Below are 27458 nucleotides of genomic sequence, written 5' to 3' on the forward strand. Positions count from 1 at the left end.
ACCTATCCTATCTATATATTCATAATGAATTATAATCCATTGCAATTCATTTTTCATATATATATTATATTTATAGGTATATAATTTGCTACAGACAAAATCAAAACACACCATCAGAGAAGCATCAATTTTGGTCAATGATTTTAGCCCTTCAAAACTGCTTTAGCCAAAACTTCACTGCTCAAAATAACTTTAATTAATAATAAAAGATTCTCTGTTGTTTGACTGTTGAATTTCTTTTCAATTCTGTAAATTCTTCTTCCTGTCATTCCAGTTCAACATCCTTTCTGATGTGGTCAATTACAATATCCAATTCTGAATTTTGCCCAACCCTGGTCAAGAAAGACTGAAACTCACTCTCTGGCTGTTTCTCATTGGGTGTGATGGAGCGCACAAAGTCCTGTGGCGTCATGTACACCTCGGCATCTCCGTGCTCACTGATGATCTTCAGGGTGGCAAAGTAGCGAAATATCTTGTCTGGGGTGGAGTAAGCTCTGATCCGGTTCTCATACTCCATCACCTGTATCAAACAAACAGAAAAACACACTTAGCAAACACAGACAATATCAATTCTGGGAACTCAATTTTTTCCTTTAGTCTTAAATTTTCTTCTAAATAAACTACATTTTTACCAGGGTGACAGCATTTCAGGTGTTTTTATAGTAACATGCTATTTTATCCAAGTAGCTTTATGGCACAACCAAATGCTATATTGCTATTTTCATCACACTGTATTGTTGTGCTGCGTTTACTCTCCGATGTCCAGTCTCTCTCATATAGGATTGGAATGATTCATAATAATGAATGAATTTGAATCAAAATTCAGTTGTTGTGGCGCAAGTACTTTGCTTTTTTTTTTTTTTACTCGAGTTAATTTGGGAAAGAAACCACTGTGTGCTGCTGCTGTGGCTTGACAATTGTCAAGATAAAGCAAAAACAGACAATATTGTGTCTAAAATGTAAGTAATTTAATATTAACTTCTTGTTTACTGAATTGTTGTATAGTCAATTTCACATTTTCAACCTTGCTGATATTCGGGAAAACAGCATTTTTGCTCATGTGATATTGCTTGACTATAAATATAAACAAGAAAATGCACCCATAAATGTGAAAATAATCAACACTCATGGGTCTATATATAAGCAATAGTATGCATTTTTGAGGAATGTATAGGTGTGTATGCACAAAGAGTTAAAGCCCCAGGGCCTCTGATTGAGTTAATGCAGCCCTATTGTTTTCGGGGCGAGGGCGGGACAACTTGTCACTCACAAGATCACAGCAATAGCAAACCACAACGATCCAACGTTATGAGTTATGAGTCAAAAACAGCCTAAAAGTAATTCATAGCCTGAAGCGACATGGCATACATAACTGAAAAATCATCCATTGCAGGTTGGCTATTGAACAAAGTAAAACTGTATAGCAGCGTTTCCACCGCAGGAACTTTCCCCAGGAACTAGGGACTTTGGGGTGGTACTCCGTGTGTTTCGACCGCAGGAAACAGGGTCTATATGAAGTTCCGGGCAAAAATATCCCGCTCGGAAAGTCTCTGCTTGCGAGGTAGAACTTTTGCAGGAAGTTCAGGAACTTTCGGGGGTGGGACTTGGGCGCTGAACATGCTGATTGGTTGGGGGTTGGGTTCCTGGGACAAATTGTTTTGTGTAATTTCGGTGAAAACGCGGCTTAAGTAATTTAAAATGTGTATAAATATTTCAGATACATAAACTGGACATTTTCAGACTACAGCTGTCAATTTATTAACAGCGTAACGTAATCAACCACCTTGGACAGACTGACAAATTTAATTGAACGGATTGCTGTGGACTCTGGGCTTATTATCAATGATATGAAACACAATATATTTATCTTTAATGCCACTTTTGTGTGATGTCTATTAAATGATTTTTTGGCCTCAATAATGTTATTAAACTATCGTAATTTGGGGATATTTATTCAGCATATCATGCAACTCGTTCCATTAAAATGTTTAATTGATTGACAGCCATTAATGGAGACAAATTAACTGTTAAATAAGAGCAATTACTGCAGTTTGTGTCTCTTAGTGTGATGGATATGTCTGTATTTTTTAGCAAAGATCATCAAAATGAGATGTAGTAATAGAGGTCAGTTTCATCATTCTCATCCAGCCTTTGTTGATGTTTTCTTTTCCTCTATCTGGCCATCTTTAGCAAATGCCCATTTTGCGACTCATTATGCAGCCCACTGTATGCTAATTTACGTAATTTCTATGCTAATTGATTGTCAGTTTGCATGCTGCTATTAGACAAGAGAAGTGATTGTAATTGCAAGATGAAATGATGAGGATTTGGAGTTCAGGATCCTGCCTGAATGCATGATGTGCAGTAAGTGATGTTTGTAATGTGAAACTGTACTTGTCAAACACTGAGATTCAAGAGGTCACTGCGCACTACAGCTTATTTTTAATTTTTAGTTTATACTTGTGTCAGATCATAGACATACTTGGTCATTGCATTGTGCCTCACCGTTATTTCAAGATTTTGCACCATAAGTATTGTATTTTTAACACGCCATGTCAAGCTAAAAATATTAAAATTTCAAGTTCTAAAAACACATTCAGAGACCTTTGCCTTTATTCAGTTGCACTCAGTTTTGCTGTGAACACACTCCAATTATAAAGGTTGAGTGAAGTTGACTTTCTTATTTCTGTGAAACAAAAAAGATATTTAGAAAAATTGTGTTTTTATTTTGTTTTGTTTTTGTTTTTCATATAATAAAATTTAAAAGGGTCCAATGGTGTTTTGGAGCCCATTGACTTTCATTACAAAAATAGTCAAAACATCCCCAAAATATCTTCTGTATTCCATAGAAAAAAAGGTTTACAGGTTTGGAATGGCATACAGGGCTCTTTTCAAATTTGACGTGTATTCATATTCATAGACAAAAAACAAGAAATGCACTGACTGAATTATTATGACAAAGTCTGCAAAGCAACTCTAAGGTGATTTACAAAAAAAAAAAAAAAAAAACCTAAAACCTGAACTACACTTTCCTGTTGCTGCCTTGCAAGTACTGATATTTCCTTCAGAAAATGCAAATGTAGTTTTTCTTTTAAAGTGATCTTGATACTTGGTTCTGAAATATTAAAGCTCACGATTTCATGAGTTGGCATAAGAGAATTTAATTTAATATCATAAAATAAACCCTCTTCCAGCACGTAAGCGATTGCTGTGTGACCATCTGTCTTGCACATAAGAAGCCCTAACAATAAAAGAAAAAGCTGCAAACTGATCCAGGCAGAAATTGAAGGCGGCGGTTCAGATGTCTATGATAATAATAATAGGACAATGCATGTTGTCTTTTTAATGAGAGCAACTGTACACAACGTTCACAAAGGTCACTCTATGCATCACTAACTGCCATCTCCATGACATCGTTCATACAGAAAGAGGCTTGTTTGTGTATGTGTATGTGTGTGTGTGTGTGTGTACAGGTTTGGCTATACTTGTGAGGGCCAAATGTCCTCATTTAACTACTGAAACATTATGACTGACTATCGAGGACATTTTACTGGTCCTGGCACCAACAGTGGGCTGGCAGTGATTCCAGCTGACATTGGCACACCAAGAAAGGGTGGAGACAAAGTACACACAAGTACCAAAGCAAGGACATACCTAGAGGCATACATCACACACACACATACACATAAGAAACACTTTCCTTGATCTTCTGAGAGCTCACTGTGCTATAAAACACTGTCTGTCTCAAACCTATGCCTTGCTAAGGAAATGGAATCACATAAGTGATTGCGAACCCTCTACAAAAGAAGCGACATAATGCGTCATCCAAATAGTATTAAGTGCCAAGGATACATGTGTTGCGGTTTTAAAAAAAAAATTGGTTAAAACAAGGTATCTTAGGAGCATAATTATGGAGGCTGTAGAGTATTGCTAAACAGCAGTAGAACTAACAATAAAATGCTGTCAAACTTCATGCCGTTTCTGGTTGTGTAGCACCCACCGCTCTGCAGTTCCTTCTGAACGATTTGGTGCAAAATGGTCTTGTAAAACTCAACTATGTTTATGTTACGGTGTATTTTATAAATATAATTTATAGCACCCCCTATATGATAGCCCTGCATAATTCCTACTTCACACACAGACACTATCCTTTATTTATTTTAATTAGCTTATACATGTCATACCGGATTTATTTTATATTCATTATGTGTTGGTTTTCTTGTTTTTTTTTTACTTTGCTGTTTTGTTGTTTTTGCACTGTGGGACGAGAAACTAGAGAAAAACATTTCACAACATTACATCACATGCAAAAATAAAGAACCTTGAACTCTATATTTATTACAACCCCTCTAAAAATGTGATCCTGTGGTCCTCTGCATAATCAGAAAAAGTCAAATGTGTAATTTAAACACCAAACGGCAAGTTTTCAAATAGGTTTCTTGACCTATTGCATATCTAACAGATGCCCCTGAAACAACCTCCTGACATTGGAGTCAATGTTGCTGTGTCAGGCAGGTCAGATCCTCAAAGAAACAGAGTAATGTTTTGATAGAACCACAGAAACAATGTAATTTCAGGAGAATCAATCTAAGATTGGTTTACTGAACGCCATCTATGAATATTTGGATAAAAACACGATATCCTTTCATAATGTTAACATAATGTGATACAACTGGAAAAAGGCATGCCATTTGAATGCATTAATCTCCATTATTCTTTTTCTGTCGGCTGTTAATGGAGCCGTGGTCCAAACTTTAATTAGGACAAAGGAAAATATCCATTACAGAAAACATCAATTCAGCTAAAGATTAAAAGTTCATCTCAAACAAAGCATCAAACTTGAGAAGACTTTAAATCTGTGCAGAATGCGACGAGACATCCATTATCAGCAAAAATCTAGATACGTGGACTAAATGGATCGATACTCCTTCGGAAAGACATGGTTCTACTTTGAAACTGATTCAAACAAGATGGGAGTTTTCAGTGAGACGTATTTTGGGACAGGGATGAGATAGAATGATTGGCACCCGTCAAAAAGCATTTGCTTATTAGTTTCTTCTTATAATATTACAATTTCAGAGTCCTTTAAGAAGATTACCAATATGACACTTTAAAATGAATCGAATTTTGATGGGAACACTCAAAATGACCCAGATAAGTCTGAAAACACACCAAAACACAAAGCGCATGTCAAAAAATAAACAGAGGTCCTCATTTATGAAATAAGCGCGAAATTAATTTCAGCAGAAATCACGCATTAAAACTATTATAACAATTTGTTTTAAGGGGTGGGCAGTTTGAACAAAATCTTAATATTAAGGTATTTATGTTGGAATAAAAAAATAATAATATTCCATACATTTTTGAATACAGCAGAGATGATGTATCATAGAGCATAGAGCATAATTTGCAAGACCTGTCAAACTATAGCTGTGGCAAAACGGAGTAGGGGCCATTAACACAGAAAGTGTTTTTGCAGTTAAAAACACAAGATATATGTCTAGAAATGAGCTTTTTAAAAGTTGAACTTTTTACCTTGAGCACAGCATAGGATACAGTGTCATGAGCGAGATGTGCAATGGTAAAATACGCGTGTGTTTACTTAGAAAAACAATGGCACATTTCGTACCAGGGGCCGGATTCACGAAAATCTTCCTAAGAAAGAAGTTAAGTAAATTCTTAAGATAAATTCTAAGAAGTTTGTAAGAATGTTTGTAAGGACCAGCTGACCTCCACAGACCACATTTCAAAGACAGCTCGATCATGCAGGTTTGCACTGCACAACATCAGGAAGATCAGGCCTTTCCTAACTGAGCATTCAACACAACTTCTCGTCCAGGCCCTGGTCATCTCTAGGCTTGACTACTGCAATGCTCTTCTGGCTAGACTTCCATCATGTGCAACTAAACCTCTACAAATGATTCAGAATGCTGCAGCTCGTCTTGTCTTCAACGAGCCAAAAAGGGCCCACGTCACTCCTCTGTTCATCTCTCTGCACTGGCTACCTCTCGCTGCTCGCATCAAGTTCAAGGCATTAATGCTTGCTTACAGATCTATCACAGGCTCAGCTCCCTCCTACTTTCACTCACTCCTACGAGTCTAAATCCCTACCAGAAGCCTACGATCGGTCAGCGAGCGACGTCTCGTGGTTCCATCACAGAGATCCACAAAATCACTTTTCAGAACATTCTCATTCACGGTTCCATGCTGGTGGAATGCTCTCCCCACCCTCATCCGGAACGCAGAATCCCTGGCAACATTCAAAAGACAACTGAAAACTCATCTCTTCCATGAGCACTTAACCTTTCTTATAATTCCTTTCCTATAATCCTCCCTTATCGGGCTTATGCTCCTCTGAACAATGCCTGAACTTTGTATTTTGAGCACTTCTTGCATTGTTTTTGCCTCTTCACGATGACTCGCTTAACTTAGTCCTAAATTGTAAGTCACTTTGACAAAAGCGTCTGCTAAATGACTAAATGTAAATGTAAAATGTTCCTAAGTGCAATTCTTAAAAAAATCCTAAGTTCTCAAATATTTTCTTAAGAAAATGACAGGCTTTGGTGTTAATTGATTGAAAAAGGCTTATTGCTGAAGACTCGCTGGCTGAAAAACACTTCAACGCCCGTCTTTTTGCACTGCCTGCAGATTACTGTAGATCATAAGTGTGCAGACTATTTTCATCCCGACTGGTTTTGCAGGAGGCAAAGTGTTTTTAATGCACCGTGTCAAGTTAAAATAGTTATTCTATAAGAGCCTGTCTCAAGGAGATTATTATAAGGAGATAATATTATATTTAGCTAGCTAGTGTTATTGTAATGCTTAATATTTGAAACAACTCAAATTCATTAAACATTTGGTTATTTAGGACAGGTTAGAGGTTATCCTAACTTTAAGAAGTTATTTACGATGATTTTTAAGAACATTCTTTTCGGGAATATGAATACTTCTTAAATTTTATCCTAAGAACAATCTTAAGAAAAAAAGATAAGAACATTCTTAAGAAAAGTTTTAGGGAATACAAAATATTATATTTTTTCTTTTTCTTAAGGTGTCATGAACACACATCAGTTTAACACAGAAAGAGCATAGTTATGATCCGCGTTACAAGCGTTGTTAAACTCATCGCTGCGTTCCGCGCAGAAACCGCTCTAATGCACGCTCCCACATGTTGTTACGTAGGCCTACTAAATACTGTTACAGTCATATTTTCGTTGTGTTGGTAGTCAAACTCCAGCTCTGACAGTATCGTGGGGAAAATTTTCAGTGATGTGCAGCCTGTACATATCTGTTCACATCTCAAAAAAAAATTTGTGGGGTTTCAGAGGCATTTGCGAACTGCACAACATACGAAAAGTGTTCGAAAAGACGCCGTCACGTTTGATTTATTCAAAGATATGGTGCCTGCATATCGTCAATAAAGCCGCTTCCAAAAATTATACAGACAAGTATGTGTGTGAGGAAATATCGTTTCAAAATTGCGCTTAAAATCGAAACCGCGCATATCGCACTTCCTTAGTTACGATGGTAATCGCACAACTCTACCACTACACATTTCTGCTGTTGCACATGTTTATACACCTCCTAGTCCACAAATGATCTACTCACAAATTAGTTTTGTTTGCATTTCATGAATGAGGTCTATTGGTTGGAGAAGTGGCCTGGAGGGCAGAGCTCGCGTAAACGGAGACAGCCATTTAATGTACCCCGCTACGTGATGAATGGCCTCATCCATCAAAGGCAGAGCTCCACCATCCTACAACAAATCAACTTCGCTTTTAATGTGCTGCTGGTTTGATGTATGCTGTTTATTTTAATACTGCATCCATATGTCAGAGAATACCTACATTCTCTCCCTTTTTCTCGGCTTGTGAAGATTAGGTTCTAAACAAAAAGGTCTGAACCACTTCTGCCGCGCCTCGCTATTTTAGGACGCAGGGTAGCAAAAATAAATCATCCTGACAAATTCTCTCCTTTTTTAAAGAACACATACACGCAAAAAGCACAAGACATCGCCGAAGTAGCCATGTTGAGAAATTAAATTATTGAACAGCCATGATCCAACAAAGAAGTGTAAAAGCCAAAGCTAATTGTGGTGATGAATAGATCCATCTTCAGCAGGGCCTACATAGTGCTTTACAGCATACGGCACAATTAAAATCAAAATCAAATAAAAACATTAAACGTTTAGCAAACACAAATAAAAGTGGTGCCACTGGACAGTTTTGATTGTTCAAGGGGGTTCCTCTCTGACTGTGACAGTGTCCTCCAGTACAGCATCTGTTTAAAGTAAGCAATAAGGTACGAGAGGCTGTGCTGTATCGTGAATAAGTCACGGCTGAAGGGCGTGGTTAGGCACAATGCGAAGCGGAGTACCTTATTGCTTTTATAAAACGGTTACCAGACAATACAAACATTAAAGCCGAAAAATATGTATCTATGCAACTTTTATGAAGTAAAATCACTAAAAGCCTTCCTTCCGCTGGAAAAAATAATCCATGACCGTAAACAGCAACAGAAGTTTCATACATTAGATGGCGGCAGAGACTGTCTTTATGAGTGAGTCAGTCAGTAGAGAAGACTTATATCGAAACGACTCAAACTTGATTACGGAGAAGGAAGATGTAACTGACAGATGACTATAGGGCAAGGGAAAACTCCTTAACTGTTAAAAGGACACAATATCGCAGGGGGCATTCAAACAGATTTTTTTATTCTGAATATAGGATTGACCTGAAGGAAAATGCTATGTCTACTGTAAATGCAGGTACTCTCGCTTACTCGATCTCTAACGATACTCTACTATAGCTTCAATGAACAATATCAATGAGATCAAACATGTGTTTAAAGGGGGGGTGAAATGCTCATTTTCACTCAATCTCCTGTTAATCTTGAGTACCTATAGAGTAGTATTGCATCCTTCATATCTCCAAAACGTCTTTAGTTTTATTATATTTAGAGGTGAAAGATTGGCTGTACCGAGTCTTTCCGGAAAAAACCGAGCGGCTGGGGGCGGGCCGTGTGGGCGGTGTGCTATAGCTGTGCTAACTGATCTAACAACAACACAGAGAGACATTTGAAGTAGTTTACTCACCGTGACTGCTCGATCCTTAAGCATTAGACGATCTGCAAATAAGTCGATCTGGCTTTGTTTATAAAACAATCATCGTCGAAATGCAGGGAACAAAGAGTCGTGCACAACCTCCGTTGATGCTTCGAAAAAACAAACTCCATCCACTATTCCCTTAACGCTGGGTTCTTTGGGAATCTGTGCAGGGTTGTCTTGCCCTGCCAACCAAAAACCCACTTCTTTGGTGACATTGACTTCCCTAAAAAGCCGAGCATAGCGCTTTGAGGTAACGTACTGCTTTCGCTCTCTTCTCTCTCTGGTCTGCGAGTGCGCGCGCGGCCGCGGAGAAGTGCCCTTAGGACCCATATAAGGAAATTCCGCTCTATCTTACGTAAGACAGAGCCATACTCGAAAAAAACTTTCCGAAACTTGTGACAAACCGGAAGGAGTATTTTTGGAACAAAAATACTCCTTCAAACGTACAACTTAGTTTTTGAAACTTTGTCCATGTTTAGCATGGGAATCCAACTCTTTAACAGTGTAAAAAACTCAGTATGCATGAAACAGCAATTCACCCCCCCTTTAAGTTGCTAAGAGTGGTTGTTAGGGGTGTTGTGTTGTGATACATAGAATCGTTGGGTGAAGCGGTCATAGCCGTGTTTTATCGTGAATATTGACGTGAAGCTATTGACCAATCAGAATCAAGGATTGGAACTAACCAATAAGGGAAACATAAGGGAATATCTTGTAGTACCCACTTATGAAGTCAAATTTTCTTGTACCAAGAACTGTTATATAAACAGGATTGCTATTTTTCTGTCATCATTTCTCACCTTCATTTGGTTCCAAACCCATTAACCTTTCATTACTTTTCAAAACACAAATGAAGATATTTTTAATGAAACGAGAGATTTCTGTACCTCCAGTCCATTTACCCAAATTTGACATGCTTCAAAAACTTGCAGCAAACATAATCTATATGAATCAAGTGGTTAAATCTAAGTATTTTGAAAGCTTATGATCTCTTTATATAATGAAAAGACTTAGTTTAGGATTGTCTTCAATATAAACAGTGATCAATGCACATAAATAGAGCACATAAAATATGGTCAATGGAATCTCAACCGTACTTTCCTGACACACAAGATTTAACCTACTGTAAATGGTTCTTGTGGAAGCTCAAACATGCTTGTGCAACATGCGAGAACAATCCTCGATGGTTCTATGCATCATTTTTTGGTGAACTATCCCTTTAAGACTTTTTTTAGTCAGCATGAAACAAAAGTTCTAAGTGAAATGACTTCTTGAACGAGAAAATAAATGTAGTGTGGGACTTGATTTTGTCCATAAGGAATTGATTGGATTTTTGGAACGTTATGGTTTGCTATAGATTGCATCAATCGGGTTCCAGGAGTAAATTCTCCAAAGGGAAATAGATTTTTAGCAATAACTTAAAGACTTTTTTTAGTCAGCATGAAACAAAAGTTCTAAGTGAAATGACTTCTTGAATGAGAAAATAAATGTAGTGTGGGACTTGATTTTGTCCATCAGGAATTGATTGGATTTTTGGAACATTATGGTTTGCTATAGATTGCATCAATCAGGTTCCAGGAGTAAATTCTCCAAAGGGAAATAGATTTTTAGCAATAACTTAAAGGGTTAGTTCACCCAAAAATGAAAATTCTGTCAGTAATTACTCACCCTCATGTTGTTCCAACCGCGTAAGACCTTCGTTCATCTTCGAACACAAATTAAGATATTTTTGATGAAATCTGAGCTTTGTCTAACTCCTCCATAGGCTGCTATGTGACCGAAACTTGCTGGCCCAGAAAAGTCATCAAAGAGATCGTTAATATAGTCCAAGTGACTCCAGTGGCTCAATCTTAAGTATATCAAGCGACGAGAATACTTTTTGTGCGCAAAAACAAACAAAAATAACGACTTTATTCCACTTTTCATTTCCTTCTCTCTGGGCCTCGTAGTGTTTTTGCGCTTGCACGTCATCACGCATCATACACATGACCGGCGTCGGCCAATAGTGAGCCTACGTGGTGACGTGAACACAGACGCGCTGCGCAAAAAGACTACGCGAACCAACTAGAGGCCCAGAGAGAAGGAAATGAATAGTGGAATAAAGTCGTTATTTTTGTTTGTTTTTGCGCACAAAAAGTATTCTCGTCGCTTGATATACTTAAGATTGAGCCACTGGAGTCACTTGGACTATATTAACGATCTCTTTGATGACTTTTCTGGGCCAGCAAGTTTCGGTCACATAGCAGCCTATGGAGGAGTGAGACATAGCTCAGATTTCATCAAAAATATCTTAATTTGTGTTCCGAAGATGAACGAAGGTCTTACGCGGTTGGAACAACATGAGGGTGAGTAATTACTGACAGAATTTTCATTTTTGGGTGAACTAACCCTTTAAAGACAGCCCTACTGTGAGCTACGAGGTTGTTAATCAACAGTATTTGTTTCTGTTGAAGCCGCCAGCCTGCATTATTTCAACTTAGTTTTAAAATAATCGTGTTTCACAGCTGAATTCATGGTGAAAAACTACATTACCCATGATGCCATGAAGAAAAATCCACCAATCAGAGAGTCAGAACAAGCAAAGCAAGCCAAAAGCGCAATTGACGAAATCAAGTCAGTCTATTTGATTATATGAATATTTTGCAATAAACTTAATATATTGTTTAAATATATATTAATTTGGTCATGCTCTTCGGAATGCTTCATGGGATTGTAGTTCCTTACCTCACTAAGGCCGTTAAGTACACAGTCTGGTACCTTTGAATTTTAGTGACATTTTCCAATACTTTTTTGATTCAAATCAAAGTTTGTAATGTTAAGATTCACCTCACAGCTGGTTGGCCTGGTTCAGGGCTAATAACACTATTTGAATGGAAAAAAATACCTCCGGAACCAACGGCGCTGAAAAAGTGGGCGGGCGGTGTTTCACTCTACTGCTCTGACCTCATGTGAGTGACAGGTTGCCCTGCCAATAAACATGTCATCAGAGAAGAGAAAAGATCCTGCCCCGAGGGAGACAGGAAGTTATTTTGATTAAAGATTACGAGGGCACATTAAAAAACATTTATCATAAAAATGGTAATATTCCATAAAAAATAAGAATTTTGATTTCAAGGTGACTTTTATAGCCCTCCACATTGCGAGAACATCATTTGCATATACAACTACATTTGTGCTAGGCAACTAAATAATGTCTGTTATTAGCCATTAGCTAATAAACTTTTGGATTTCACTTGCCAGTGATTGAGTTAGAAACTAAGAATAAGTTAAGAACATATTTATTTTCATGGTGTGTTATACATTAAGATCGCTTTCCACTAGAACTCTCTAACTGACCTTTTTATAGACAAGAATGTGTAAGCTTGTTTATGAGGCCGTAGAAACAGGCATTCTAAATTTGAATTAGGTTGGAAAACAGCGAATTGGACCACAGTGTCCCCTCGTATTTACAGCGCACTATTCCTCTAGTGATATCAACGGATTCACAACGTTCTCTGATGGATCTTGTGATCTATTGTGTGTGAACGCTCTTACTCACCGTCACTTTGCTTATGATATCACATAAAATGTATATTTGTAAAAGACACAAGCTGTGTGTGTGTGTGTGTGTGTGTGTGTAGTCTGGCAATATTGAATGAATACTGTCAAACTCTATTAGGAAAAGTATTTTTTGGGCCCCCTTTAAAGGAAACAAATCAACTTCTGAGAAAAACAACTGTTATTTATTTCCCTATTTTCTCTTATCATTTCTCCTCTTTCCCTTTAATCAGTAAGTCCCACACTTGCCTGTCCCAGATGCTGCTTTAATAATCACATTTCCCCCACAGTTAAAGTCAGCTGCAATTCATTAACTCTGCTATTGTCGCTCTGCCACATTCCCACTGCTGGCATTTCGGATGAAACCCGGTTGATTTTATGACTGTGGATTTGCATGTTTATTAGACGTGACGGCTTCACATTTCATCTGCACATGGTGTAGTCAGACGGATCATCAGATAATGACTGGATGACACTGACCTCATCATGATGCGATTAAGATGATGTGCACGTGCATTGATCACCTTGCGGTCACGGAAGCCGACTCTCTGTTTCTTTTTCTTCCCATCCGATCCAGCCTCATCTTCCTCCTCCCCGCCACTGGACTCGAGAGCGCCGTCTGACACCTCCTCCTGCACCACATCATTCAGAGGCTCCTCCTCCTGCATCTGCTCCTCATGCTTCACTGAAGACGCTGCTTCAGCATATGCTCTGCCGGGCAGGAGAGAGTATGCACGTCAGTCACACTGAATATACAGTAGCAATACTGTACATCTTAAATAGTCTCTTGCGCTCATTAAGGCTGCATTTATTTGATAAAAAAATAGCCAAAACTGCAATATTGTGAAATATCACAATTTAAAATAACTATATTCTACTTTAAAATGTATTTTATTACAGTGATGCAAAGCTGAATTTTCAGCATCATTACTCAATTTTTCAGTGTCACATGATCCTTCAGAAATCATAATAATGTGATGATTTGCTACTCAAGAATCATTTATTACGGTACTATTATCAGTGTTGAAATTATCAATGCTGATGTTATTAATGTTTTTGCTGCTTAATCTTTTTGTGGATACACTACTATTCAAAGGTTTGGGATTTTAGAAAGAAAGAAAGAAAGAAAGAAAGAAAGAAAGAAAGAAAGAAAGAAAGAAAGAAAGAAAGAAAGAAAGAAAGAAAGAAAGAAAGAAAGAAAGAAAGAAAGAAAGAAAGAAAGATATACAGCAAGGATGCATTAAAAGTGACAGTAAAGACTTTTATAATGTTACAAAAGAAAAATGCTGTTCTTTTAACATTCTATTTATCAGAGAATCCTGAAAATCCACAAAAATATTAAGCAGCAAAAACATTTTCAACATTGATATATATAATAAGAACCATTAATAACAACTGAGCACCAAATCAGCATATGAAAGATTTCTGGAGGAGACTGAAGACAGGAGTACTGATGCTGAAAATTCAGCTTTGCATCACAAAAATAAATTCCATTTTAAAATATATTCAAATAGAAAGCAGTTCTTTTAAATTGTAATAATATTTCACAATATTACTGTTGTTACTGTTTTTTGATCAAATAAATGCAGCTTTGGCGAGCATAAGAGACTTCTTTCAAAAACATTAATCATTCTAAATTATTACAAATTTAACCAGTAGTTTAATCTAGCTAACTGTGCCTTAATCCAAGGCCTTAATCCTTAGTTTAGCAAACTGTCCACAGTTTTTGTCATGTGTCCTCATACCATTCCTTTTAAGCAATCACACTTTAATTTCAGATATAATAAAATATCATTGATTAAACTGAAGCAATTTTGACTTGGGCCAGCTAGCAACAACCCAGAACACCCTAGCAACCACATAGCAATGTGCTAAAAACACACTGGTGCACAAAAAAAATGGTTTTGAGTTTTGCGTCGGTAAACACATCTCATTTTTTCTTCAAAAATGTAAAAATCTAGTTTACTCAGCATTACACATGGGAACCAATGTTGTCAAGCTGTCTGTGTGTGTATCTCTAGATGTGTGCCTCATACTAAAAGTCATTGAAGAGTGCAAGGAGGTCAATATCTTCAGGACACAAAGCAGTAATTGGAAAAAAGGCCTGCCGTTGTGTTGATGGGACGTGTGTTTGAAGGTGTGTTCAATAACTCAATATAATGTGACACAGGAAAAATGACTGCACAGACTGAGAACTAAAATGCCACCTTGTCCCATAACTCCTTCATTCTATAGATTACGTCCCAGATGCATTTCTCTATTTTGCTGACATATCAGATCCTCTATTCATAACCACAGGACCCTGCATTGGACTGGCCTTCACCCAGACTGCAGATGAATCTCTGCAGATATGGGCACCATAAGGACACTTCTATTACAACACTTTCTCCTATTTCTCCTAGACTTCTCCAACAACTGGTGAATCTCACTAAATAATGAACATTTTACAGTCATATTTCTCTGGATGCACCACCAAATATTAAAATGATGGCCTATACTGATAAAGCGATGTTATGGCTGATAACTGATATTAGGCTAATATTAAAATTATATAGTAAACTATCTAAAAAGAACAAAACAAACAAAAAAAAAACATAAAGGACGCTTAAAATAAAATGTATAGTTTTAAGTCCTACAAGTGAATTTAGGAACACAGCAGTTTGAAAAATTGATACTCGTTTTAAGATCTAGTGTATTTAAACACACTAGATCTTAAAACACACGCGTATTGAAGTCCCTCCTTCCGAAATATGAAATGTGCTGTGATTGGTTAGCTGGCCTAGTGTGTTGTGATTGGCACCACTTAGCGCGTGTTCTGGAAATGTCCCGCCCCTCCATAACTGCGAGTTCTTCTAGTGTAAATATAAATAAGGATGGCGTCAATTTCAAAACAATTCAAGCTCGATTCAGACCCTGACAATGTTAACGAACAAAAGGACAGTGCAGAATGGATGTCATGCAAAGACTTTGCAAGTACGGATTTCACAGGACGTTTCTATGGCGTCATTTTTTAGTCAAATGTCATGAGCGTGTAAGACATGCTCACGAGCACATTATGTTATTTCACGCGCGCAAAAATGAACCTTCAGCTGGCATGATAAAAGTACTCGCGCACAAATTCAACAACCGAGAGGTGTACAGGTAGCTGCGAGCGAGCGCCTGGCATACTCTCATAGGTTAACTCTGCTTGTACAGTGGAATCCTGCTCGCGCGCAGTGGATTTCTGCTCGCGGAGTGCTGTTTTGCTCGCGCAGTGGATTTCTGCTCGCTCAGCTGATTTCTGCTCGCTCGAGTCTACATGACTTTTGACAATTTGGGGGCGGAAACCAAGGAGGGCACTGACCCTCTTATGATTGGTCACTTTCATCATGGAAAATCTTGGGAAATCCTAACCCCGCCCACCGTCTGACGCAGCGCGAGTCACTCAGCTCGCTCTGCTACTCCGGCTATCTCTGTATATTTTAGACAACGAAATATGTGATAAAACACCTTACTAACTATTTTCGTTTTCATTTAAAGAAATCTTAAACATGATAGCCACACAAATGTGGTTCATGCAACGCGTATTGATTATATTCACTGCACATAACGTTTGCCTATTAAAAACAAAACAAAATATAAAACACAAACCTGCCTCTTTTCGTTTTAAATATAATATAAAAACATTAAACATTTTAATATGGTCCAGGCAATATGTGCATTTGTACTAAACAACAGATTTTGCAGTAAACAACATTACAGTTTTTAAATTTTTAAATACAATTATTACAATTTAAAATGACAAAACTCAACCCAGTCTCTTTTTGTTAAATTTCAGTTTTATCAATATTAGCCATTATAAAAGTATAAGTAAAAGGTATAAGAAGCTATACAAATAAAGCAAACAATTCAGTCAAACACACAAAGTCAGCGCTCTAGTAAAACCATACAACGGTAATGTTAAATAGCTTATAAAGTTATGAAACTTCCCCTCAGCCAAAACGATTGGCCACAATGGCCAGGGAATAAATTATAGATTCACGAGACCAAAAATCGCCCGTTAGATATACACAAGACGAATTATATCTCATGTTTAACCACTACAGAGACCCCAGCGAAAGCGGCGAACGTCAGAAAGACTATAACCGAGGAAAGGCTGTTCCAGGCGGGGTACATGAGTGCCGAGCGCCCGGTCATCGTTGTATGGTTAGACAAGAGCGCTGACTTTGTATGTTTGACTGAATTGTTTGCTTTATTTGTAGCTTATAGCTTCTTATACCTTTTACTTATACTTTTATCATGGCTAATATTGATCAAACTGAAATTTAACAAAAAGAGACTGGGTTGAGTTTTGTCATTTTAAATTGTAATAATTGTATTTAAAAATTTAAAAACTGTAATGTTGTTTACTGCAAAATCTCTTGTTTAGTACAAATGCACATATTGCCTGGACCATATTAAAATGTTTAATGTTTTTATATTATATTTAAAACGAAAAGAGGCAGGTTTGTGTTTTATATTTAGTTTTTTTTTTTAATAGGCAAACGTTATGTGCAGTGAATATAATCAATACGCGTTGCATGAACCACATTTGTGTGGCTATCATGTTTAAGATTTCTTTAAATGAAAACGAAAAGAGTTAGTATGGTGTTTTATCACATATTTCGTTGTCTAAAATATACAGAGATAGCCGGAGTAGCAGAACGAGCTGAGTGACGCGCGCTGCGTCAGACGGTGGGCGGGGTTAGGATTTCCCAAGATTTTCCATGATGAAAGTGACCAATCATAAGAGGGTCAGTGCCCTCCTTGGTTTCCGCCCCCAAATTGTCAAAAGTCATGTAGACTCGAGCGAGCAGAAATCAGCTGAGCGAGCAGAAATCCACTGCGCGAGCAAAACAGCACTCCGCGAGCAGAAATCCACTGCGCGCGAGCAGGATTCCACTGTACAAGCAGAGTTAACCTATGAGAGTATGCCAGGCGCTCGCTCGCAGCTACCTGTACACCTCTCGGTTGTTGAATTTGTGCGCGAGTACTTTTATCATGCCAGCTGAAGGTTCATTTTTGCGCGCGTGAAATAACATAATGTGCTCGTGAGCATGTCTTACACGCTCATGACATTTGACTAAAAAATGACGCCATACGTTTCAGAGTGGTATGTTTTTTGTAATTTTCTTATACATTATAGATACAATGTTATCCACCATTTAATCGTGATATTTGTCGGAAAACTAAGGTAATACAAACAGATAACAAAACCGTGGTAAATTTTCCTAAAAAACGGTGAACCGTCTTACAAAAGTGAGAGCATACAAAAGCAACAGAAAACAAGCTGTTCTCCATAAACTGTACAGCGCACAGATTAACCCTTTGGTTTTAATGTTCAGTACAGTGTTTAAAATAAATTCTAACCACTGTCCACTGTTCGTCAGCCAAATGAGTTGAGTTTTAGAAACGATGTGGAAAAAACAGTGTCTCTTTGACATAGTGACAACACTGTCTTCTCTAATGCAGTTCTCAACCAAGCCTCATTCCCTTTTTTGCGTTCAAACTGAGGTCGCATTGCAAAACATCAATGCGATCAATGCGAATCTAGTACCACATATGGAAGTGGCCCAAATCAGAATTGAAAAGATCAGATTCCATGTGGTTTGTGCCCTTTCACAGTCTTGAGAAAAACAGACCTGAGTCACATGTGAGCAAAAACATGGATTTGGGCCACATTTACCTGCAGTCAATCATAGTTATTAATATGGGGTGTAACGATACATCGTTATATCAAGATAATTCACCCAAAAATGTAAATTCTGTCATTATGTACTCACCCTCATAGGCACAAAAGATTTTTGTTTAACTTCCAAACACAAATGGAGATATTTTTATGAAACCTGAGAGATTTCTGTCCTTCCATTTAAAGTCCATTCCTCTAAAACTTAAAGCAACACTAAGGAACTTTTCCTCTTCGGTCGCCCTACAGGTTTGAAGTGGAATTGTCCATTACCGCTGTCATAAATAATTTCGCACTCACGCTCGCTGTTTATCTAGCACCGGCTTTGGAATGAATGATGTCCACAGACAAGGTAGAATATGTTGCATGATTTCATGAAAGTATGATGTATTGCAACATCAGAAACGAAGAAAAACTAAATAATGACTATTTGTAACGCTTGACGTAAAACAAGTCAAATTTGTAGTTTTCTTATGTCTCATTCGAACTACAGAAACACAACCCGGTTTGGCAAACTTGCATAGTGTGGTTATTGCAGATATAGGGCTGCAAAGCGAATCCAGAAGTGCCTTTCACCCTGTTACGACTTGATGAACCACAAAATACGATTTTGGAAACATTATTTTAAGGTAAAAAATGTTCCTTAGTGTTGCTTTAAAAGATGAAAAAAATGTCAAAACGGTATCGTAAAAATAACCAAATCGAGTGGTCTAATCCAAGTCTTCTGAAGAGAAACAATGGCTTTATATGATGAACAGATTTACAACGCTCATACCGTAGTAAACACGGACGTTATGCTTGCGTGAAGCTTGGAAACAACATGAGAGAGTAAATGCAGAATTAACATTTTTGTATGAACTATCCATTTACAGTTTGGGAATAGTCATTTTGACATGCTTTCTTGCGATTAGAAGTGTGATTGATTGCATTGATCATCTGAGCAGCATAGATGCTTCCGGCACTCATCAACATGAAAGCGCAAACACTCCTCAAAGTGAAGGACATCATTTAAATCACCATATCACATTTAGTTTTAGTAGTATGATTATTTAGTAGTATGATTATTCAAAGCATTTTAGATGGTTTATTCTTATATGAATAGTGCATTAATATTGGGAGAGGCGGAACATATCAGGCATCGCGAGTCTTGTCAGATCCAACGAATGCCTGAAAGCGCGAGTACTACGTGAGGAAAAATTACGTTTTCGGAATTTCAGTGACATTACTACATTACTACATTAAAATACTATATATAATGTTGAATATAAGTTGGCTTGAGAAAGCCGGACCAGATAGTTTGAAGAAGTTTGAAGAAGTTTTAAGTAGTTTGAAGGTTTAAGTAGTTTAAAGTAGATAGACAGATAGACAGACAAAACTTATAGTTATGAAGGTGTAACTCCGTTGTGGATGCGGTCTTCCCGTAACAACGCACTAAAACACAGGCGTACAAAGAACTCACAACATTCTATTACAGTAGGTTTCTCATTATAATTGTATGTAGCTTATATGCCAGACAAGCACATGTTTCACTCAACTGTATTTTCCTTTTCAAATTGATTCCAATCATATTGATAATTCAAAACCATAATGGCGGACAGTGCGCAATTGAAGTGTCTCAGCTGAAGGAAATAACCTATTTTCTTATCGGGTCAATAACGATATCATATATCGATATGGTGGCCGATATATCGTACATCCCAACATATCAGTGGACAAGTATATGGTGAGATAGCCTAGGTGTCCACAGTGGTCCATACCTCGTCCACAATAGTCCAGCGCTGGCTGAGATGCCCGTCACCCCCGCCAGGGCGGCCAACATCAGTCTACGCCGCTGATGAGAACGGAAGGCACCGGTATGATGCCTTCTTGACAACTGCACCATCCCGACGGATGCAGCCGTCAGTGCCCGCAAGCGGTACATACTGCAAGAAGATGGAAAGAGAGAGTGATTATTATGCAAATAATACTTTTAATACAGAATGAGAATTACATTCATATGCAAATATCTCCAGGAGTGACACAAATGACACCATTTCAAATATATAATCAGGGCAGTGAACTAGCGTTATAAACTATCAAGTTAAATGAAATTCATCCAACGTCGAACAGGCCCATTCCGCCTCTCTTTCATCAGGAGATTTGGGCCAATCCTAAACGGCAAGATATAATGTGATTCTGTCTGAAATTAAAACTGTAAATGGGGGTTCTGGATCCTTCCAGAACACAGCATGGATTAGGCTGAATCCCTGCACTAGCCACAACCCTGGGTTGATCTCCCACAACCCTGAGCTTGCACTCCCAAAAAACTAATTATCCAGCAGTGCAGGAACAAGCCAGATTTTTAACAATAGACTTAAGAAAGCCATGAAATGAAATGGGGCTTTGAGGCTTTTAGTCCATGTCTTTTCATCTTTAAGCTAATGTACTCTTAAAAGTTTACAAAACAAACTTTTATGAGATGCAAGTATATAAAATTTACATTTTGTGTCGGCTGGGCAAATAGTGTAAAAAATTTAAGTGAATGTAAAAAGTCACATCACATTTAATTGCACTTAAGTATTTAAAAGAAAAAAGTAGGGGTGTGACGAGATCTTGTGACGATATTTCTTGTCGAGGTGAAAACCTGTCTCGAGATATCAGCGTGAGGGAGTCGATTTTGTGGCAAAACCTTGCTGTTTGATTGGGTTTCAAATAATGTGCATTTGGAAAATGCAGAAATTCTGGCATGCTTTATGTTTCATTGCGAAGTGTTGCACAGTTATCATTTTACATGCGTGGAACGCGTCTCAGCACCTCAGTTTACAAAGTCCATCTATGCATATGCTGTGAGTTTGGGTTGCTTATAACATTCATCTGGGAACGCAACGTGCAGCATATTTGTAACCCTAACACAGGAGAATTTAAATATGAGAATTGTTGTTCATCGCACCCTCGCTCTGAGTTTGCATGTTCTGTCCACATGTTCTTTTTCAAGAAATTACAGTGGCTGTTGCATTTCTATCGTGAAGAAGTGGCCAAATATTAAAGATTAAGAGGACATTGGAATTAAATGTTGTTTGGCCAATGTTAAACAAGGATTTGATCAGGCTGTAAAGTGTAACAACAACATTCACCAGGCCGCTGGCACCCCCTGGAAGCATTTGTTATAATTCATAATGAAAATAAGTTGATTATGTTTATATATTACATTATGTATTTTAACAGTGTTGTTCAATAAAACCATGTGATTACATGCTTTTGAACCATTTATTATTAGGGATGCACCGATATGAACATTTTGGCCGATATGATAACCGATAATTCTTTATATTTGAAAGCTGATGAATCTAAATGCAATTTGTTTTTAACAATTTATGAGAGCCTGATTACAAAACAAAATTTTCCTCATTAAAAAGCCATGTCCCAAGCACTTAAACATAAATCAAACACAGTAGCCTAGTTTGAATGCATCTGCCATGGATAAATAAAATTGAATAGCCTCCGCACAGACAGTTCATGAAATGATTTTAATTAAACAATATTGTTGATTAAATAAGAGTGCGATATATTATTAATAATGCATAATGTTTTAAAAAGAAACATCTAAAATGAATATTACCATTTCGAATAATGGCATTGAGCTGAAGAGCTGAATGAACACCGGGAAACTGAAGGGCTTTGTTAGCAGGTTAATTAACTCAACGAAATGCATCATAAATTAGATAAATCAGGTATTTATACAGCATAAACATTATATTAGAACTTAATGACACGAATGCACAAGTGAACTTGAAGTAATGTGCTTGTCAGAATGTGTAATCCTGTTGTGGATGTGCTAATCCCGTAACAATGCACTAAAACAACTAAACCCAATTCACAGCTCACTCTCTATAATTTTATGTATATGACAGTCTCAATTATAGTTATAAATGTTGTGCATTGCTCTTAGAACTGAGTGCACTGCACTACACCAGTAAACTGAAGTGCTTTGCAAGTGGATTATTTAAATCAACAAAACGCATGAGATAAATCAGATATTTACACAACATAAACATAATATTACAACTTTAAGATATTGGACCAATAACATTAAAAATGAACATGTATCGACAAATATACAGATATGGTGGCCAAAATATATTATGCATCCCTATTTATTATTGCCTCATTGTTATTTGTATTTTAAGTCATTTTAAATGCTATTGTTCTATTTTTATTACCACAAAATTATCCAATTACTCGATTAATCATCTGATCATCTAACCAACTGATTATACTCAATTACCAAAATACTTGTTAGTGACAGCACTAGATTAGTTAAAGCATATCTAAATGCACCTGTATTGTTTTGCATTTTTGATCGTCTCGTCAGCTATAAGTGCATCGTCACACCCCTAAAGTAAACTGATGCAGGGAGGAGATCCAGTCAGATGATTAATTCAAATTGTATTTCTTAACAGCAGACAGTCAAATAATAAATGAAGAGTAAAATTAATTCATTCATAATCAGGATTAAAATTTTAATTAAGAACCATAAATGAACAGTTAAAATCACTTCTAATATTTCTAAGTAAAATATAATTAAAACACTCTGAGTATAATATTCTTGCCTAAAGATAAGTAAGTAGTTTAAGATATCTCTTTTTGAAAGGACAGGTTGCGAAGGAGCAAGGTCTGAGTGCAAGGTAAGACTGACCTGTACATAAATTGATCTCCCTATTATACAGTTTCTTATAGGAACAGAGCTAAGTTCCTCTTATCATAGTATATTGCATCGAAGCAGACACACAAGACACAAACACATCTAGTTTTCACACACTGGTGTTAGCCCGTACACTGCAAGATGTTTAGCTAAGATAACATTCGTTTACAACTTTATTCTGAGACATTCTAGCATTTGTGGCCCGTCTAACGGAAACGTATAGATTTTTGCCCTCATCTAAACAGCAAAAGTTCACCCTAAGTCAATCAGCTACATTTGAGGCATAAAGATTAATAAAAGAAAAGCATTAAACATACATTTCAAATGATAATAATGGTAAACATCAAAATGATAATAATGATTTCTTAAAATATGATGATTATATTTGATTAAATTATATTTAAGACCTAAATGATTAAATGATAAAACATAAACAAATGATAAACATAAGATAGATATTTTTTTCTTTTTCTGCTTAGCTTTAGAAATAGACAGATAAAACCAAGAGGCCATGTTTAGATCTAAATATTAGCAACTAGCTAATTTTTATCTTACCTGTTAAGCCTTTAAAATCCTCAGAATTACACTTAAGTACAGTAACAACAACCAATTACTTAAACGCTTTACATCCCTGTTAACAAAGTTATATCAGAGTTTTAAAACAAGATATAAGCATTTATTTAAACAGACAAAATGGAGGAACAGTGGGGAGCTGCTTTACATCTAACCAGACAATTTTCAGCCTTTATCAAATCACATCACAGCACCTACTGTAACCATTAGCTTAATATGGTATGATCCTATTTAGGTTAGCGATGGACTTACGAATCTAACGTTATTCAAGCTCTTCTGGAACTCTTCACTCTCTTCAGAAAGCTATTTCTGAAATAACAGGCCAAACAATATGAGGACACTGTTAGTGTGTCAAACCTACAATGTGTCTAAATGCACCGTATTTGATTCAAGGGCTACAGAACTGTTCATATTTGTATATTCACCACACAATGCTACTAAATAGCTTCAGAAAAGATAGGCACACAAGACGTATGGACCATTAGGATACTTTTATGGTGCTTTGCGTTTTTCGAGCAAAGCAGCATCCATCTCCATTCACTCTTATTGGAAAAAACTAAGACATTTTTCAAAAATCCACCTTTCAAAACAAATTTCACAATCACAACATGTGTCTGGGTATATGATGACTCATGACTTTTCATTTCTGGGTGAACTGCTCCTTTTACGGGAATAACATACTGCAGTCAAACAGTGTACATATAACAACTTTTGATTGAAGCTGCAGGATGGCTCTTGAGACTTGAGATTTTCAATTTTCTTTGCCAATTTTGTCAGACTCCCCCACATAAACAATCCAGCATCTGTTCATTTTTCTTTGAAATGGGCTACTTATGTCATTCACATCTTTTGACATCCAAGTGTAGGCAAAGAGGGACTGGTAACTCTCCCTATGTGCTCTGCCTCGTTCGTAGGAAGGCAAAAGCTCCGTAGAGGCTAGAAGAGCCACCTGTCCGTTTTCCAATATTGACTGTAGTTTGATTGAGGTCCTGATTCAGCAGAACATAATGAGAGTGGGAGCGCTACATGCTAATTGGAGTGAGCGCTTGTGCGTGACATTGCAGACTGATGGCACTGGTCTCTGGGGCGGAGGACTTTGGGGCCACGCAAAACTCTTCAAACGGAGCGGATACTGCATTAGCCCAATAAACACCCTAGTGGGTTCTATCAGAGTGAAAGCAACTGGTTTAAGCCTTCCTGAAGAACACTTTATGTGCGGCTTCACATTGCAAGGATTTGGTTATGGCCATTACTATGTTATTAATGTAATATTTGCACAGTTTAATTGTAATTACAATGAGCTTTTTATTAAAATGTTACTTCCAATGGGAGTCGAAGGTGGTGTAGACAAACCATTTGGACAGCAATTAACCAACAGTGTGATTACTAGTTAAAAATAATTGACAAAATCTCAAAATATTTATAAATCAGAATTGGAGTTTTGTAGCCTATTAGCCTTGAAGCCATCCATACTCTAAAAGTTGAAAAATTGACTTTTCATGGGTCAATGATGTGATTATCTTTTTTCTATCCGAATAAATTAATTTATTCAAACAACTCTCTACAATGCGAGTAAATCACTCGCATGTGCGACTAAATCTTCACTCTGGGTGACTAAATGTCTATAGCCATTGGCTAATAAATTGTTATTCTTACTCGCCATTGTATGTGTTGTAGGGCTAAGTATAGGCTAAGCATAGGTATATTTTCACACGCTGAACACTGAATGACTGAGCGTTTGAGAGTTTCTAATAAAAGTTCTATAGTTAAAAAGTGCTTGATTATCATAATATAATGCTTGATTGACTGATGTTAAGATATGTCAGATATTTAAAAAGCTGTGCCATTTTACCAGCATAAGCTGATTTGGTGTAATTGATATTTGGCGCCAGCGTATCGATTCTCATATCGCATGTAGGTGTGTGCACACACACACACACACACCTACATGCGATACGAGAACCAATACGCTGGCGCCAAATATCAATATTTTAATTAATAAAATAAGGTGCTCTAAATAGATTTCCCTGCTCCCAGCGTCACTACTTCATGGCTCCTCGAGGTGGCGCTCAAAACATGAATGAGGGAAACGTGAACATAAGTTAACTAGCCTAAGGGGGTTTTAAAGGGCTGGTGGACAGCAGTGTGAGTAAAACAATAGATCCAAAGTCTGGACGCACTTAAAGGGACTATGTGTAGCTTTTTAGGTATTTTATTATCTAAAATCAATATTTTTATTCATAAATATGCCCTCAATGGTGTACAAATACCTATGCCAATGATCAGACTAATCCTCGTAAACAAAGAATTTATTATCTTTATATACATGGGACGGGTAGGTCCACGGAGGCTTCCATGTAGTTCCGCCATCTTGAAAAACTATAATAGCAGAGAGGGACAAAAAGTACTAGGCCAACACGTTTCCACAACGCGTTTTCATTCAGAACCAGCGTCACGTGACTGAAGCCAGCAGAAGCGGAGGCGCAGAGCAGTGAGAGGCGCTTGTCACTGCCCCGGCAAGTTTAAAAGGATGCACACTGCACGGTTATTACCATAGTTAATGTTTTTCACAGTCAGTAATTGATAACTGTAACATTCTTTTTTTCGTTGTTTCAAGTTTCAGTTTGTTTTAAATAACAAACCTCTTCACCCGAAGAAAAACTCGAAGTGCTATTATAAGACATTCTGTCATAGCTTTTTGGTACATAACGGCTACCGTAGATGCAACGCGCACTTGAAAAAGAGAGGCGCTGGAGAGCATTCGTTTGAATGCAAAATACAATTTCACCACTAGATGGGAGAAATTCCTACACACAGTCCCTTTAAGCTTTCGTAACATTGATGGGACAAACAAAATCGACAAAGAGTATGCGATATACAAGAACTGCCTTTTCACGGTCATTTTGTTTTCATAGTTATACAGATATCGTGATGTGTCATTATACATGTAGGATTGTCTAGCAATGTTCTGATTATCGCAGAATTGCTGTATCGTGATGTATCGAAAAGTATTGTGAGGTAACCTGTGATTCCCACCCCTAATAGAGAGGACTCCCGTAGACATTTATTACTGAGTGTCAAGATCAATAAGTCTCTCAAATATAACATAATATATATTTTTTATATATATAAAAACAAGGTTGACAAGACAAGGTTGTACAATGTGATGTGGTGCGGCTCCCAAAAACAAAATCATTATTGGTCAACTTTTTACCTTGAAAAACTTTTAAAACAACCGTATAGTTCATTGACCTCGACACATGCATTTAAATTTGACAAGAATCTCTTTCTGGAAAACTGACCAAAAATATTGACGACTCAAGTTGGACTAACAAATACTGTAGTCCAATCAAAAGCTCTCTCGAATGAGAATGTCCTTCCCTGTGAACATCAATTACATCATGGTTAAATAGGTACAACATAGGTTTCATTATCAACACAATGAAGGTTTCTGATGAAGGACAAACTGGCAAATTGTGTAAGATAATACAGTATATGAGATGCCATGCCAAGTGCCTCATTTAGACAGATTACCATTGCTTTCCTTAACATTAACCTTCACAGTTCATGGAGATTCAATTGAGTGGTGAATGTGATAATACAAGTTAGTCAAAAAGTTATATGCAAAGCCTTTACACTTTAAAATATGAGATTAACTAACAGAACATCAGCATTCTTTTCAGAAAGCTGAATTATCCACAAGTGATGTTCTATGAAACAGAAAATTTGATTCTTAGTCGGCTCCATTACAGCTGCTCTGTCTTTCCAAAATAGCTTAAAACTTGTAAGCTAGGTTATATTTTGGACAGTAATTCAATTTGGTTTGGAACAACTTGAGGGTGAGTAAATGATGACAGAAT

General features: G+C 37.1%; 1 protein-coding gene across 2 annotated transcripts in view; it reads right to left on the reverse strand.

Annotated features, from left to right (window-relative positions):
• Nucleotides 1-27458, reverse strand: part of micu1 (mitochondrial calcium uptake 1) — a 99159-nt gene that overhangs the window by 62152 nt on the left and 9549 nt on the right. For both annotated transcript variants that reach the window (XM_079855123.1, XM_079855122.1), the window contains exons 2-4: nucleotides 20102-20266; nucleotides 13165-13351; nucleotides 358-520 (exon numbers count right to left, since the gene is read on the reverse strand). In XM_079855123.1, the coding sequence (XP_079711249.1) occupies nucleotides 358-520; nucleotides 13165-13351; nucleotides 20102-20265 (514 nt within the window). In that variant the 5' untranslated portion in view covers nucleotide 20266. The remainder of the gene's footprint in view (nucleotides 1-357; nucleotides 521-13164; nucleotides 13352-20101; nucleotides 20267-27458) is intronic.

This window comes from Squalius cephalus (genome assembly GCF_949319135.1).
Source record: "Squalius cephalus genome assembly, chromosome: 21".
NCBI classification, from domain to species: domain Eukaryota; kingdom Metazoa; phylum Chordata; class Actinopteri; order Cypriniformes; family Leuciscidae; genus Squalius; species Squalius cephalus.